The following is a 16720-nucleotide window of genomic DNA, read 5'->3' as shown; positions in this document are numbered from 1 at the left end:
AGAAATCCTTTTATGAAGGGGATTTGTTCTGTGAAGCCTGGATTCAGTCAAAGGGCCGCACTTAAGGCCCTCAAGGCCGCAGGTCCCCCCCCCCTTCCCATTCTAGAGTCTTTCTTGAGCTGTTAGGGCCAGTTGGCCTGGATCTGCACACCATTTTAGCTGCACTGAAGACAGATTTTTCTTCATCCTCACCAGACCTGACACAGGATTCCATATATCTTGGGCGCAACATAATCAGCATCGGTGAGCTAACTGTACACACATAGGTAAGCATCTGCCTACAGGATGCCCCTTGGCCTTAAGCAAGTAGCTGAATCTCCCTGGGCAGCTAGATATCCTTGTGAGCCCTTGACCTGGGAGTCAGGAAGACCTGAGTTCTAATCCTGCCTCACTTAAGTTCTGTTGGCCTCAGTTTCCTCATTGAAAAACGGGGCTAACTGGGGCAGCTAGGTAGCACAGTGAGTAGAGCACCAGCCCTGGAGTCAGGAGGACCTAAGTTCAAATCCGGCCTCAGACACTTAACACTCACTAGCCATGTGACCTTGGGCTAGTCACTTAACCCGTTTTGCCCTGCCCTCCCCCCTCAAAAACACAAAATGGGGCTAATAAAAGCATTTGTCTCCCAGGGTTGTTGTGAAGATATAGTGAGATAATATTTGTAAAACATTTCATTCCATAAATGCTAGCTTGCTAGCTCAGTTTCCTCATTTGTAAAAACAAGGGGATTAGAGATGGTCTCTGAGGTCCCTTCCATTCCTGGCTCTGTGTCACCTAGCCGCCCCCACCCAGCTCAGTAGTGAAAATACTCAGAATCTGGACAAAGGCAGAGGCTGACTTACCTCTGGGGATTTCATTATGTTCTGGAACACAGTATACGCAATGATTGAACTTGAGCCTATAATGCTGGCGGAAAAGAAAGAAGCAACCATCCATTAATCACGACTTAAAGGCACTGACTGGCCACTCACTTCCAGAGGACCAATGAAGAAACACATTTTCCCCCTCTGAGGAAAAAAGGTGGAGGGCTACAGGGGCAGGACGTTGTATATACTCTCAGATGGGAGCACTGTGCAGTTGGATTTCCGGCTTAACTGTTTTCTTTGTTACACGGGAGAATTCTAAGTGGTGGTGTGTTTATATCAGGACGTGACTGAACCATAAACCACAAAAGGCATTAATAAAGATTCTGGTTAAAAGGCAGCTAATTAAAAACAGGCTGGGTGGGGGCAGCTAGGTGACATAGTGAATACAGTACTGGTCCTGGAGTCAGAAGGACCTGAGTTCAAATCCAGCCTCGGACACTAACACTAGCCGTGTGACCTTGGGCAAGTCACTTAACTCCAATTGCCCTGCCCTTCTCCCCACTCCAAAAAGCAAAAAACAAAACAGGTTAGGTGGCCTTATTTGGCCATCAAGTTTTACTAAAAGGAGGCTTTGCAGGAAATGACCAGAACACTGAATTTGGAGCCCAAAAGGCCTGGATTTGAATCCTACTTCAGATACTTAAGTAGCTGTGTGCCCTTGGGCACAGTCTCAGTTTTCTCCTCTTTAAAATGATAGGGGTCAGAGGAGATCCCTGGCAGCTTCTCTCTAGCTCTCTATCTATGACACTTTGCTCCTATAATACAATCCACTAACTAATTTAATCTCTGCCTCAGTTTCCTCCTCCGTAAAATGGGAATAGTAATGCCAGCAACCTCCCAGGATTCTTATGAGAATCAGATAGGTTGGTAGATGTAAATCAAGTAGGTCCACACCCCTTAAAGTGTTATAAATTTCTCAGCTAATACTTTGAATGCCAACCATTCCATTTTTTTTTTTTTTGGAAAGAGGGGAAGAGTGTTAACTTGGTGGCATCACACTTTAGTTTCCAGAGGTCACTAGTGAAAAGAACGCTGGGACGTTCTGAGGGCAACATTACAACTCTGTAGGAAAAAGGACCAGTGAGGCCAGACTGGGGCTCGAGATTTGCTCAGACTGACTCAGCCCACCCTACCTTGGCCAAGGAACGTGGGCCTACCTGAGAGTGGCCATGACAAACTGTATCCATTGTATCGCCAGAAACACCTGGGGAGGGAGAGAAAAGGAGAAATATGAAAGTGAGTTTTTCAGTGAAGAAACAAACAAACAAAGGGGCCTCAGAGGTTTTCTAATCCAACCTTTTCATTTTACAGATAGGGAAACTGAGGCCCAAGGAGGTCACAGGGTCACAGATCTGGAGCTGGAAGGGGCTTGAGAGCCCACCTCGTCCAACCACCCATGTTACAGATGAGGACACTGAGGCCCAGGGAGTTGAGGTAACTTGCCCAAAATCATAGGATCCTAATCCTTAATCTGGAATCTGCGAACTCAGCTTTTTAATGTTTTGATAACTGTATGTTATAATCAGCTTCCTTCATAATCCTATATATTTTATTTTATTCATTTAACATCATGATTCTGAGAAGGGGTCCATAGGTTTCACCCCACTGCCAAGGGGTCTATGACACAAAAAAGGGTCAGATGAGGAAACTGAGGCCCAGAGAGGGCTTAGCGATTTTCCCAGTCACAGATAGCAGGCAGGAGAGCTGAGATCTGACCCCACCAGCAGAGCTGCTTTCCTTTTCACTTAAATGTTCCTGTCTAAGCAGAAGACATTTACAGCGAATCAACCCATAAGCATTTATGAGGTACCTACTGTGTGCCGGATACCATCCGAGGCCCTTGGAGATACAATCCCAAGAGTGAAACCACCTCTGCAATGAGTTTACATTCTAATCAAGGAGATAAGTAAAAATATACAGAATAAAGATAAAGAGAATAAACCCGAATAAATACCAGACAGTTAAAAGGAAGGGATTTGGGGAAGACGAGGTGGTGCAATGGTTAGAGCGCCAGGCCTGGCATCAGGAACCTTTCTGAGTTCAAATCCAGCCTCAGATACTTCCAGGCTGTGTGACCCTGGGCAAGTCACTTCACCCTACTTGCCCCAGTTTCCTCATCTGTAAAATGAGCTGGAGAAGGAAATGGAAAGTCACTCCAGTGTCTCTGCCAAGAAAACCCTAAATGGCGTCACAGAGGGTTGGACATGACTGAACGACAGCAACAAGTTGGGGGTGGGGGGGGCCCTAGGAGCTGGCTTCTGGTAGAACACGGTCCTTACTTTGGTTCTTTAAAGCACCACAGCAAATGAAAGCTGGATAGGAGAAGGGACGGGGGTGAGAAGAAAGGGAACAGAACAGAACAGAGGTGGGAGGCCAGGCCTTCACCTCTTCTCCCAGGGTCCAAAGGGCCCTAAAGCTAAGGGGGTGAAAGCGCCAGTCTGCGGCCCAGGTCACCTGACTGCTTCAGAACACACAGACTCCTGCATCCCCTTCAGGAAGCACATCTGTGCCTATGAGATGGGGGAGGGAAGCAGGAAGAGCGGAGGAATGGGGGGAAGGAAAAGGGGAGGCATGAGTAAGAAAGGGAATAGAAGGCAAGGGGGGAAGAGAGGAAGAGGAGTGACAAAATGATGGGGAGGAGAGTGAGAGAGAGAGAGGAAAGACAGAGATACAGGGAGGGAGAGGGAGGGGGCGAAAGGGGGAGGGAGAAAGGAGGGACAGAAAGAGAGAGAAAGGAGGGTGAAGCGGAGGGGGAGAGAGATAGAGGAGAGACAGAGATATGGGGAGGGAGAGAGAGAAAGGAAGGAGGGTGAAGGGGAGGGGAGGAAGAAAGAGACAGAGAAACAGAAAGAGGGAGAGACAGAGAAACAGAGAGACAGAGAGGAGAGCAAGAGAGACAGAGAGAGAGAGAGACAGAGAGAGAGAGAGAGAAGAGACAGAGAGAGACAGAGAGGAGGGTGAAGGTGGGGAGAGAGAGATAGAGACAGAGAGAGGGAGAAAGGAGGGTGAAGGGGAAGGGGAGAGAGATAGAGGAGAGACAGAGAGACAAGGAGAGAGAGAAAGGAGGAAGGGAAGTAGAGGGAAGAAAGAGAGGGAGGAGACTAAGAGGATAGAGAAGGGAGAGACAGATGAGGGGGAGAGACTGAGGGGCAAAGAGGGACAGAGAGAGGAGACAAGAGGAGGAGAGAAAGGAAAGGAAAAGGGAGAGGGAGAGGAGAGGAGAGGAGAGGAGAGGGGAGGGGAAGGGTAGAGCACTATCATGAGAAATGAAAAAGCGTAGGAGAGGGCTATGTGGGTCTGAGACACTGAATAATGCTCGATTGCCATAATCCTAGAGGGAGAGGAGAGAACAGAAGAATGGAGAAAAATATGAAATAGAGGGAAGGAGGAGGAGGGAGTGCCTAGGAATGAAGGACAGAGGACAGGAAGGCCAGGGGGCAGGAAGAGGAGGGGGCTAGAGCCCTTCCCTAGGGTCCCGCAGAGGCCTCACCGAGTCCCATTTGTCTTCTAGGGAGCTGGCCTCAGACGGGAGGGCCATGGGGCCCTGGGTCCCAGTGATCTCCGAACAAGTTTGCCTGGCCTAGAGTCCGAAAGCCTCTGCCAGATGACTCCACCCCTAGTCCAGCCCTGGAGAGCTCCTCCCCTGCCCATCCAGCCAGGCTCCTTGAGGTCAAGGAGGGAGTGCAGAGGATGGGGAAGGAGGAAAGGCCAGGTAAACCCATTTTCTCCTTCACTTGAGTCCTGATTTCATTGACACACAGCATGGTAGGATTGTTATGGGCCCTCGAGATTAGGGCATCCAACAGCCTTCACTTCACAGATGAGGAGACTGAGGCCCAGAGTGGACCTCTCACAGATCACCAAAAGAATCAGTCTAGGAGATCAAGTAAAGGGAGGAGAGGGATGAAAAACGGTGAGAGGAAGAATGGGAATGGGGGAGTTCGAGGGGGCAAGAAGAGGGAATAACAGGAGACAAACTGAATGGAGAGAGAAAATGAGGAGAACATGGGGCAGGGGAGAGTTAAGCCACAAGGAAAGAAGGGAGGGGACCCTATTGTGGTTACAGACAGATTTTTCATGCTCTGAGGAAGCCCAGGAGAAGACAAGGTCCCTCCACGGCTCCTCACCAAGACAAATTCAAATAAGGGAAAGGAGGTGGAGAGAGCTCAGATTTGGGGACACAGGACCCCCTGGAGAGGCCATCTATGGAATATTTCCTCACCGTGGAGAGGCAAAGACCTCAGAACATAGCTGCTAAATCCCTAAGGAATAAATGCAAGAGGTAGGATTAGAACCTTGGACTGCAAACCCTACATTTTTCTACCTTGTCACAAGGGAGAAAGGGTAGATCAGGAAATGCTTCATGGAGGAGGTGGCACCCAAGCTAAGCCTTGATATAAGGACAGGTAAAATGGGACAGGGGAAGGAGCATTGACTTTACAATCTGAAAACCTGGGTTTAAATCTTACTTCTGACCTGAGTAACTTTAACCAAGTCATTTCACTCCCTTTATCTGAAAAATGAGGGGCAAATATTGTACTCGGTACAATATGTCTTTGAGAGTCCATTCCGGCTCTAATCCATGAAGACAAGCATTCCATCAGGTGAGATATTAGGAGACATCCAGCAAGCAGGCTGGGCCCTGAGCTTGGCATAACAACAATCCTTTGTGTTTACCTGCTGGATGATCTCAGCCCCAGCAAAACCCCAGGACTGTTTCTGGTCGTGAAGCCCTGCTACGAATCAAGGCGGTCACTCTGATGCAGGTGCCCCTCATTGTCAGGGCTACAGCTCGCAGCACAGCCATAGGTAGAAGCATTGAGACCTCGGGTCCCCCACTGGAGGCAGGGATCTGGCACACATACCAAAGCTTGCAAGCTGTATACGTCCCGTTGACTCTCCTGTCTCTAGTCTGCTTTGTTTGGCTGTGGGTGGCTGGTTCTGTCCCATTGACACTCCTTCCATCTGGACCGATGTGTTTTTGTAGTGTGGGGATAGCTTGAGAAGAATGAAACATGGTGTTGGGGAATGGATGTTGGCTCTGGAGTCAGCGGCTGCTGAGTTCAAATCCTGCCTATTTCCTGGGTGACCGATGTGGAAAGGACCGAGATGGGACCAGGTAGGGGCACTTGGGTAGCTGCACTGGTCACTAAACCCAGTTGGTCCCGCCCGTTGAAGGGGGATGAGTTTGGTCAGCACTCTCTGACTTTGGGGGTCCGGGGCATCCCCACAGCTCTGGATAAAGGGGCTGAGGTAGGAAAGGATATATCACTCATTTATGATTTCAGTAAATATTTATGGAGTATGTACTCCAGGCCAGGCTTTGTGGGGGACACTAAGTAAATCAGGCATGCCTTCAAGGAGCTTACAGTTAGGAGCAGCTAGGTGGTACAGTGGATAGAGCACCAGCCCTGGAGTCTGAAGGACCTGAGTTCAAATCCAGCCTCATACACTTACTAGCTGGGTGACCCTGGGCAAGTCACTTAACCCTGACTGCCTCAAAAGAAAAAAAAAAGAAGTTTACAGTTGACCCAGTAGGGGACATAAGACAAGTAACTTTAATGTAGCCATATCAAGTGTTTGGGGTTCAGTAGAAGAAAAAGACCATGCCTGGGTTGTGTGAAGTGACCTCTGTGTAATTAACTTACGTTAATTAGCTGGCCTCTATGCCAGGAAGATGTGGGTTCGAATCTCAACTCTGACAGATTCTATGTGACCTGCCCCTCTGGACGTTGCTTAATGTCTCAGCGCTCTAGGCTTCTCTCTGTTAAGATTATAAATTACACAGAAGGTCGAGACTTGCAATGGCCTAATATTTCTTAACTAGGACTTCTTTATACCAGTGAAATCATAGTGACTGTCCCTGTGCAGAGGCACCTGAATGACTGGGCGGCTGGCACTCTGCACCCAGGACTGGGTAAACCTGAGCTGGGATCCTTGCTAGCTTACTATCTGTGTGACCCTTGGTAGGCCATCTAACAACTACTTTTGGCCTCAGTTTCCTCATCTGTAAAAAGATTAAAATAACACCTACTTCCCTGGGTTGCTGTGAGGATCAAATGAGAAATTGTTTGTAAAGAGCCTAGCACAGGGCCTGGTGCATAGCAGGTGTTTAGTGAATAATTGTTTCCTTCCTTCCTTCCTTCCTTCCTTCCTTCCTTCCTTCCTTCCTTCCTTCCTCCCTCCCTCCTTCCCTCCCTCCCTTCCTCCCTTCCTTCCTTCCTTCTTTCCTTCCTTCCCCGAACTGAATGTAATCCAGGGGAGGTTTGGCCTGGCATTCGAGGCCCTCTGTGATTAACCACCCTGACCCTCCTTTCAGAAGCCATCTTCATGCTTTTCAGATAAAACCAGGCTGGACTATTCTGCTGCCCAAACACATCCTGGGATTGTCCCATCTCCGCTCACTGCCTCCGCCTTGAATGCCTTCCCTCCGCGTTTGCTCCCTTCGCTTCTTCCTCCTGCTGGCAACATGGCCGGTCACCCAGGGTCTGGTATCTGGTTTCATGCCCTTTTTAACCCTCCGCTCTCCCTCCCGTGTCGCGTGGTTTCCATATCTGGTGGCTCCCGTCCCAGCAGGTCCTCTCATCTCAGGTCTCTCCTCTTCATTCTTCATTCCCCAGGACAGTAGAAAGAAGGGCCTCAGGTCAATCCCTGACTCCACCAGTGACTTCCTGGGGGACTTTGGGGGCAAATCAGTGAACTGCTCTAGACCCCTTTCCTTTGATCTAAAATGAGGGGGAGGGGCGGCTAGGTGTCACAATGAATAGAGCACCAGCCCTGGAGTCAGGAGGACTTGAGTTCAAACCCAGCCCAGACACTTGACATACTTACTAGCTGTGTGACCTTGGGCAAGTCACTTAACCCCAATTGCCCTGCCTACCCCCTCCAAAAATAAAAGATTTGCAGAGTATTTTACAAATATTATCTCATTTGATCCTCACAACAACCCCTGAGAGGTCAGTATTCTTACTATTCCCTTTTTGCAGCGGAGGAAACTGAGGCAGGCAGCAATTAAGGACTTGAATATTGTTGTTCACTTCTTTTAGTCACGTCGGACTCTCCGTGACCCCATTTGGGGTTTTCTCGTCAGAAATACTCGAGCGCTTTGCCATTTCCTTCTCCAGATCATTTTCCAAATGAGGAAACTGAGGCAAAAAGAGTTAAGTGACTTGCCCAGGGTCACACAACTAGTAAGTGTCTGAGGACACATTTGAACTCAGGATGATGAGTCTTCCTGGCTCCAGGGCTGGCTCTATGTGCACTATGGCGCCACCTAGCTGCCCAAGAGATGGGTGACACAGTTAATGTCTGAAGCGGCATTTGAACTCAGGCTTTACCAACACCTGGCTGAACCGTCTAGCCACCCTTATTTTAGTAGATTTATCCTATGTCTTTGATTGCTCTCTTTTCCCTGCCCCAGAATGTCCTCCCTGAATTTCTGTGCTTCCTTTACATTTACTAAATGTGCTAAACTCGAGGGATACAAAAGCAAATGCAAAACAGCATCTGCCCTCAAGGAGCTTACAATCTAACAGAATGAGCATCTACGCTATTCTAATGGGAGAGACAATGCAAAGATACAGACAGAGCAGAAGGAAGGTAAGTCCAGAGGAGACAACACTAGCAGCTGGGAGCCCAGGGAAGGAGTTCCTGGAGCAGGAGCTGCTTGAAGGAAGCCAGGAGGCAGAGGTGAAGTGGGAGGGCATTGCAGGTGTGAGGGACAGCCAGTGCAAAGGCGTGGAGGTAGGAGATGGGATATTCCGTTTGAGGAAAAACCAGTAGGCCAGTATACCTGGATTGCAGAGTACATGGAAAGGAATAAGGCATAAAAAGATTGGAAAACTAGGAGGGAAGCAGGTTTTGTGGTGCAGGGAAAGAAATTCTATAGAATCAGGAGAGCTATGTTTGAATGATGCTACAAGATGTTCATTAGCTATGAAATGCTAAGCAAATCACTTTACTGCTCTAAGCCTTAGTCTCCTCATATGTAAAGTGGAGATGAAAATTCTTGGATGACCCCCCTACCAAGTTGTTTTAAGTATGGCATCCTTCTGAGTTTCCTTTCCCCCTACTCCCATTGACATTTAAAGGCTGGGTCCCCAAACAGTGGTAGAACACATCTTCCCTCAGGACTTCTAGTATTGAATCAGCTAGGTGGCCCACTGGATAGAGCACTGGGTCTGAAGTTGAAATGTCCCGAGTTCAAATCTGACCTCAGATCCTTACTATCTGTGTGACCCTGAGCAAGTCACTCGATCTGTTTGCCTCACTTCCATTGACTGTAAAATGGGGATGATAATAAATAATAATAAAAAGGTTGTTATGAGGATCAAATGGGAGAATATTTGTAAAAGTGTTTAGCACTGTGCCTTGTATACATTAGGTGCTGTATAAATGCTTTCTCCTTTCCCTTATTCTCCATTGATACTCAGAAGCCCCCATCTGATATGTTCCCCATTGGTTTTCAATCAGCCAGTCAGATTTAATTAGTTTTTAGAAAGGGGGTATTTACCACTTCTAGGTCTGTATCCCAAAGAGATCATAAAAATGGGAAAAGGATCCACTTGTACAAAAATACTTATAGCAGTTCTTTTTGTGGTGGCCAAGAACTGGAAATGGAGGGGATGTCCATCAATTGGGGGAATGGCTGAGCAAATTGTGGTATATAAATGTAATGGAATACTATTGTGCTATAAGAAATGATGAACAGGTAGATTACAGAAAATTAATTATTATTAATAATAATAAAAAAAGAATTCTAGAAAGACTTACATGAACTGATGCTGAGTGAAATGAGCAGAACCAGGAGAACATTGTACACAGTAACAGCAACACTGGGCAATGACCAACTTTGATAGACTTAGCTCTTCTTGGCAATGCAGTGATCCAAGATAATTCCAAAAGACTCATGATGGGAAATGCTATCCACATCCAAAAAGAAGGAATTATGGATTCTGAATACAGATCAGAGCATACTATTTTTGCTTTTTTTCTTTCTCATGTTTTTTCCTCTTGTTCTGATTCTTCTTTCACAACATGACTAATGTGAAAATATATTTAAGGGGCGGCCAGGTAGCACAGCGAGTAAGAGCACCGGCCCCAGTGTCAGGATGACCTGGGATCGAATCAGGGCTCAGACACTGCACCCACCCAGAAACACCTGGCCGTGTAACCTTGAGCAAGTTACTTAACCCCAATTGCTTAAAAAAAAAATAATAAGTAGTCACTCGGCCTATGTTTAGGAGCACAGATTAAGAGACAAGATTTTCTTGTTGTTTAGTCATGTCCACTCTTCATTACCCTATTTTGGGATTTTCTTGGCAGAGATAACTGGAGTGGTTTGCTGTTTCCTTCTCTAGCTCATTTTACAGATGAGGAAACTGAGGCAAACAGGATATAGTGACTTGCCCTGGATCACATACTGTGTTTCCCCGATAATAAGACCTATCCCGAAAATAAGCCCTCCCCTTACTGTGTAAGATTCCTCTAAAATAAGCCCTCTCCCAAAAATAAGCCCTATTGAGATTGCTACTGTAGTGAAGGTGATCCCCTGCGCTACACGCTACATTACAGTACCCTCTGTATGCACCGTCCCCCCCCCGTGAAACGCACGCCACGCTCCAAGCTGCATCCAATCAGAGCTGCAGCAGTGAGTGCGTCATCCTGTTCTTTATTGAATTCATTATTGAATAAAGGTACATTTTTTTGTTCACATTTACCTGTTTATTAAAATTGCTGTCAATGTTCATTAAAATAAGCCCTCCCCTGAAAATAAGCCCTCTGGTGTTTTTCTATCAAAAAAATGAATAAGACAGTGTCTTATTATTGGGAAAACAGGGTAGCTAGTAAGTATCTGAGGCTGGATTTGAAATCAGGTCTTCCTGACTCCAGGTCCAGCGCTCTATCCCCTACACCATCTAGACTTTAGAAGCCATTAAATCCAATCTCTCCATTTTATAGATGAGAAAACCAAGGCCAGAAGCCCTTGGATTCCAGATCCAATGCTCTTTCTACTGTGCCAATTACTTGTGAGGGAAGTAGATAGAGGGCTAGCCTTAGAGTCCAGAAGACCAAGGTTCAAGTGTGTGCCAGTTAACTCTGGCCAAGTCCTTTGATCCTCACACAGACTCTTCTACCAGTCACAGAACTCTTACCATAGTAGAAAGAGTAGAGGAAGTTCTCACCTCATATTATTCTATGGAGAACATATTCCACTCAGACAGAGCCCCGAGAGGGCTTGCCCTCCAGATTGTGGCTCCCAGATGTCTGCTCCATTGAATTCAATATAACAAGAGGATCAAATGAGATATTTGTAAAGTGCTGAGTGGTAGTGGTAACACATAGTAGGTGCTATATAAGCAACACGTAGTAGGTGCTATATAATTGTTAGCTATTATTATTTCATGAATACTGAGCTGGAAAGGTCCAAGGGGTTATCTAATCCAGTCCCCTTATCTTACATACAAAGAAACTAATGCCAAGCTGGGGCAGTCAGAATATAAACCCATCTCTCCCGACCCTCCAAATGCAGTGTGTTTTTAGCTATACCACACACAAAATACTAGATGAGAAAGACTGGACGAGGGAAAGGAGGATCCTAAAGGTTCATGACAGAGGTAAAGTTCCCAAGTCAGAAATCCCTGCTAAAAGAGCTCATCTGAGGCGCCTAATCAGGTCTATAATAAGGGTGACAGTGCTAATAACCGTCACCGACTGATAAGAGATGCTTTCAGACAAAGGACTCTTGTCCCTGCCAAGAACAGGGCCTCAAATTGCTCAAGGAGTGGCCAGGCCAGAACCAACCATGGCTGCCCACATTCTTGGCTGAGACTTCAGCTAGAGTTTTAGTAGCCCCAGCCCATTACGAGGTGGTGTGGTTGCTGTTTCCTGTCTGCCAACCAAGTCTGGGGGCCCACAAACACTGGGCACTCACATTTCTATGTCATCTCCCATAGAGTTTTTGTTTCCACCATATGTGCACATCCTGCCTTCCCCTCCTAGTAGGACTGGCCAGAGCAAGGTGGGAAGGTTGGTGAGAGCATTGCCCAGAGACTGACCCTTCTGACATGGCAGAAGAAACAGTGGATTTGACTGCAGAGGACATGGGATGGAATCCAAGGGCTACCACTTAGCAGGTGACCTTGGCTAGGTCCCCTTCCCTCTCTGGGCCTCAGTTTTCACCTCTGATGAGAGTCAGCAAGGTGGCACAGTAGACGTAGCATAAGCCAAGAGTTAGGAAGTGTGTGACCCTGAGCAAGTCATTTAACCCTGTTTGCCTCAGTTTCCTCATCTGGAAAATGAGCCAGAGAAGGAAATGGCAGCCAAACTTCCTGTACTCCAGTACTTCTATCAAGAAAACCCCAAATGGGGTCATGGGAGAGTCAGATATGACTTAAAATGACTCAACAACATGGTGACATTGGACTTCATGGTCCCTTTAGTCCTGGCTCTAACTCTTAGGATACTTTTCTGACCTCCAAACAGTATTGCCCTCAGGATCATTCACTTAGACCTAGAAAGTAACCTTTCTTTTTATGAAGGCACAAATAAACAAATGAATGAATGAATAAATGACTAAAAGAGAATAATAAAGAAAAATTTAAAAAGAAAAAAAGAAATAAAGAGGTTGTGACTTGCCTGGGGTCACAAGGCAGAAGGATGTGAACTCAGGATTCTATCCACCTCACCCTTCTCTCTCCCTCACTGCCTTTGCCCATGCGATTTCCAAGGCTGGGAAGAGATGAGCCCACTTCACTTCCTTCTAGTCCATGTTTGGTACTGTTGACTACCATGTTCTTCTCCACACATTCTCCTCTCTAGGTTTTCACTACTCACTTCTCTCTTATTTATCTTTCTAATTATCTGAGCAATCTCCTTTGGTGATTCTCTAAGAACCTCTGTTTGTCATTTTGTTGTGGTAGTTTAGTCAACTCTTCTGACTCCATTTGGGGTTTTCTTGGCAGAGATACTGGAGAGGTTTGCCATTTCCTTCTCCAGCTCATTTTACAGATGAGGAAACTGAGGCCAGCAGAGTTAAGTGACTTGCCCAGGATCACAAGGCTAGGAAGTGTCTGAAGCTGGATTTGAACTCTGGTCCTCCTGACTCCAGACCCAGAGCTCTATCTGCTATTATCACAGACCTCTTCCCCAATTGATTATCGATCCTACTCTCCACAACGGCTGTTTTCTCAAGCCTCCCACACCTTCTTCTCCCCAATCTCTCAGATTGACTTTGCTTTGTGCTATAGCTAGAAAATCATTCCTCTTTTCCCCTCCTCCTCTTCCTCTCCACCCCCACTATTTCCTCATTTCTCTAGTTTCAGATGAAGAAGCAGGCCTTCTTCTGAACATGTGGTCCCCTCCCAGCCCATCTTCTCCAACATGTCGCTAACATTCAATCTCCACTTGTTTTTCCCCTATTGCCTACAGTCCTGAGTCTCTCTTACCTTTACGTAGTGAGGCTGAATCAGTAGAGAGGAGCCACAGGGCACTATGGTTTATGGTGAACCATGCTGAAACTGGCCCAGGAGTTAGCATTTTGGTAACAAGAATAAAAAACATGTCTATAACATTCACTAGGTGCCAGGCACTGTGCTAAGAGCTTTACAATTTTTATCTCATTTGATCCTCACAAAATGCAAACTGAGGCAAACAGGTTAAGTTTGGTTAAGTGATTTGCCCAGGATCACACAGCTAGTTGAACTCAGGGTCTCCCTAACTCAAAATCTTCTACTTGGCACTTTGGTATAACATGGCAAACCCAGAGGGGTCCCTTGTTCCTTCCCTGCCCCTCCATAGCAGAAGGGTGTGAATGGTACATCAGTTAAAAGATGAGTCAGCTTCAAAAAGTGGGCCTAGCAATACCCGATCTCAAACTATGCTACAAAGCTGTAATCATCAAAACAATTTGGCACCTCTTGAGAAACAGATGGGTCGATCAAGGGGACAGATTAGGCACACAGTATCACAGTGTTTGATAAAACCAAGATTCCAGCTCTTGGACCAAGAATTCACTATTGAACAAAAACGGTTGGGAAAACTGGAAAGTGGTCTGGCAGAAATTAGGTATAGACCAACGACTCACACCATATACCAAAACACTCTCCAAATGGGTATGTGACTTAGACAAAAGTCTGACATCATAAACAAATGAGAGGAGGGAGGAAGAAATTACCTTACATCTCTGGAGAGGGAAAGAGTTCATGACCAAGTAAGAGATAGAGAGGCTCAAAGAAGGTGATTTTGTTTATATAAAATTAAAGGGATTTTGCACAAACAAAACCAATTCAGCTAAAATCAGAAGGCAAGCAGGTACATGGGGGAAAAGACCTTTGCAGCAAGTTTCTCTGATAAAGGTCTCATTTCTAAGCTATACGGAAGACTGAATGAAATTCATAAGAACAAGAACCATTTCCCACTTGATCCCAAGCGATAAATGGCCAAAGGATACGAACAGGCATTTTTTAGGGGAAGAAAGCCAAGCGATCAGTAACCATATGAAAATGCTCTAAGTCACAAGTAGAAAAATACAGATTAAAACAACTCTGAGGTTTCACTTCACACCCAGGTACTGTGCTGAGTGCTGTATCATTCTGGCATAAAGGCGCTTGGCGGCATCCAGCGGAGCAGAGTCCAGGCAAAAAGAGTTGAGAAGCCAGTGCCTGGAGCCAGGATCCTAGCGGGGAGGAGACTGAGGCTAGAGCCAAGATTCCTGCCGCAGACTGGATGTGTATGTAGGAATGTCTGTGCACGCTCAAGTCCAAGTGAAGATGGCATCTGATGAATTATGACCATAAGGACAGGGCTCATGGGCCAGCCCCCCATCACATATGTGTCTTTTAGCTACTTACACATGTATACCTTATCTCCTCTGTGAGAATGTAAGCTTTTTGAGGGCAGACTCTGTTCTGCGTAAGTTATTTGCCTTCCTCTTAATTAGACTCCACGTTCTCTAGACTCATAGGATAATAGAACTGGAAGGAATTGTAGAGACCTTTGAATCCAATCCCCTCATTTTACAGGTGAGGAAACTGAGGCTGTGACTTGCCTGGGGTCACACAGCTTATAAACATCTGAGGCAGGATTTGAACTCAGGTCTTCTGGACTGGGGTTGAGTCTACCCACTCTACTACCCTGCCTCTCACTTTGTCCTTAGTAGGCAGATAAGAAATATTTACTATATATGCCTGTACATATATGTTTATTTAATTAAGTGGTATGGCAGTTCTGGAAACCTGATGGAGTTGGAGTCAGGAGATCAGGGTTTAAATCTCACCTCTGACATTTGACTGTGTGACCCTGGGTAAGCGACTTCATTTACCTCGGAATTTTGGTTTCATCCGCAAACGGTGGTAGTGATTCTCCTACAACCTACTTCCCTACTTTCAACCCTCAGATTCCCAGAAGTACAGACCAGCAATATCCATTCAATGCCAACTGAGTGTCAGGCACTGTGCCAGCTACTAGGAATGCATCAGCAAAAATGAAGCGACGCCTGACCTCCAGGAGCTGCCCAAGAGAAGGTAAGCTCCCCGAGGATAGGGGATTGGCTAATTTTCATTGGGTATCAGAAACACCCGCACACTAGGTATTTGTCTGGCACACGGGAGGCTTGTTATATTTACTTAAATTTATATAACACTGTTCTATTTAACAAGTATGCCTGTGGAACAGATGAATGAATAGCTAATATTACATATGATTATATGTAATAATTACATGTAAATTTTATATGTAAATTTCATCTGTAAATAAAGAAAAATTAATGTAACTATATATGTAATAATGTGTGTAAATGTATATGCCGTGTAATTATATGTAACATGCAATATTACACTTACTAGCATTTACACCATGCTTTAAAATTTGCAAAGCATTTTATGAACACTATCTCATTTGATCCTCAAAATGACACAGGGAGATAGGTCCTGTTCATAAAACTAATAACAATAAGGATAATTGCTTGCACTGATATGGGGCCTACTATGTGCTGGGCACTTCACAGTTACGACTTCATTGGATCCCTGGGATGTAGGTGCTATTTCCCCATTTTACAGATGAGGAAAGTGAGGTGGGCAGTGGCTGAATGGCCCCATCAGGGTTACACAGCTAAGGGTCTGAGGCTCTTTTGGAGCTCAAAGAAATGAATGTTAAAAATTCAACAGGCTTAATAATAATGATAATAAAAACTCCACTTATTATTGGGCAAGTCACTTACCCCCAATTACCCTGCCTTCGCCCCTCCAAAAACAAAAAGACCCCAAAACTCGGGTCTTCTTCCTGACTCTGGGTCCCGGGCTCTATCCACTGCACCGCCCAGCTACTAGGAATGAATGAATGAATGAATGAATGAATGAATGAATGAATGATGGGCATTCTCTTGGGAGCCGTTCTGAGCACACTGTCATTTGCCCATTCAAAAAATACAGCTATTGCACTAAATTACGGCCGGGGCTGAATCCGGCCTGCGGCGGCCTGAGAGGCTGAGTCAGAACGGTCGGAAGGAAAGCCGGCCTGAGCTCGCAGCAGCCCCGGAGAGGCCGGCCTCGCTGGGGAGTCCAGATCTCTGCCACCCCACACCAGTGTGACCGTGGTCAAGCCACCTTGACTCTGGGGGCCTGCGTAGCCCGGGCAGTACAACAAAGGGGCCGAACTTAAGACCCCTAAGAGTGTGGGGGATGGTGTGTGCATGTGTAAGGGAGGCCGGACCCTGGGGCTGGAATTCCGCCCCGCCTCCACCCAGTTTCACCAAATTGCTCCTTCCCCCCTCCCCCAACCTTTCTAGGCTGTTCTTCCCCCTACCCCCCTCCGGCCGCTCCTCCCACCCCTCCCCCTCCAGGCCGTTCCTCCCCCCCTCC

The 16720-nt window shown here is 46.4% G+C and overlaps 1 protein-coding gene across 1 annotated transcript in view; it reads right to left on the bottom strand.

Moving 5' to 3' along the window:
- Positions 1–4495, bottom strand: part of TMEM116 (transmembrane protein 116) — a 50123-nt gene extending 45628 nt beyond the window's left edge. Inside the window, exons 1-3 of the mRNA XM_069081429.1 lie at positions 4354–4495; positions 2021–2067; positions 840–903 (exon numbers count right to left, since the gene is read on the bottom strand). Of these exons, the coding sequence (XP_068937530.1) occupies positions 840–903; positions 2021–2067; positions 4354–4401 (159 nt within the window). The 5' untranslated portion in view covers positions 4402–4495. The remainder of the gene's footprint in view (positions 1–839; positions 904–2020; positions 2068–4353) is intronic.
- Between the last annotated feature and the right edge of the window lie 12225 nt (positions 4496–16720).

The sequence above is a fragment of the Petaurus breviceps genome, unplaced genomic scaffold (assembly GCF_028583685.1).
Source record: "Petaurus breviceps papuanus isolate PSGF00001 unplaced genomic scaffold, PetGlider_PUasm1.0 99, whole genome shotgun sequence".
Lineage (NCBI taxonomy): Eukaryota > Metazoa > Chordata > Mammalia > Diprotodontia > Petauridae > Petaurus > Petaurus breviceps.
This window is presented reverse-complemented; position numbering and strand designations above follow the sequence as displayed.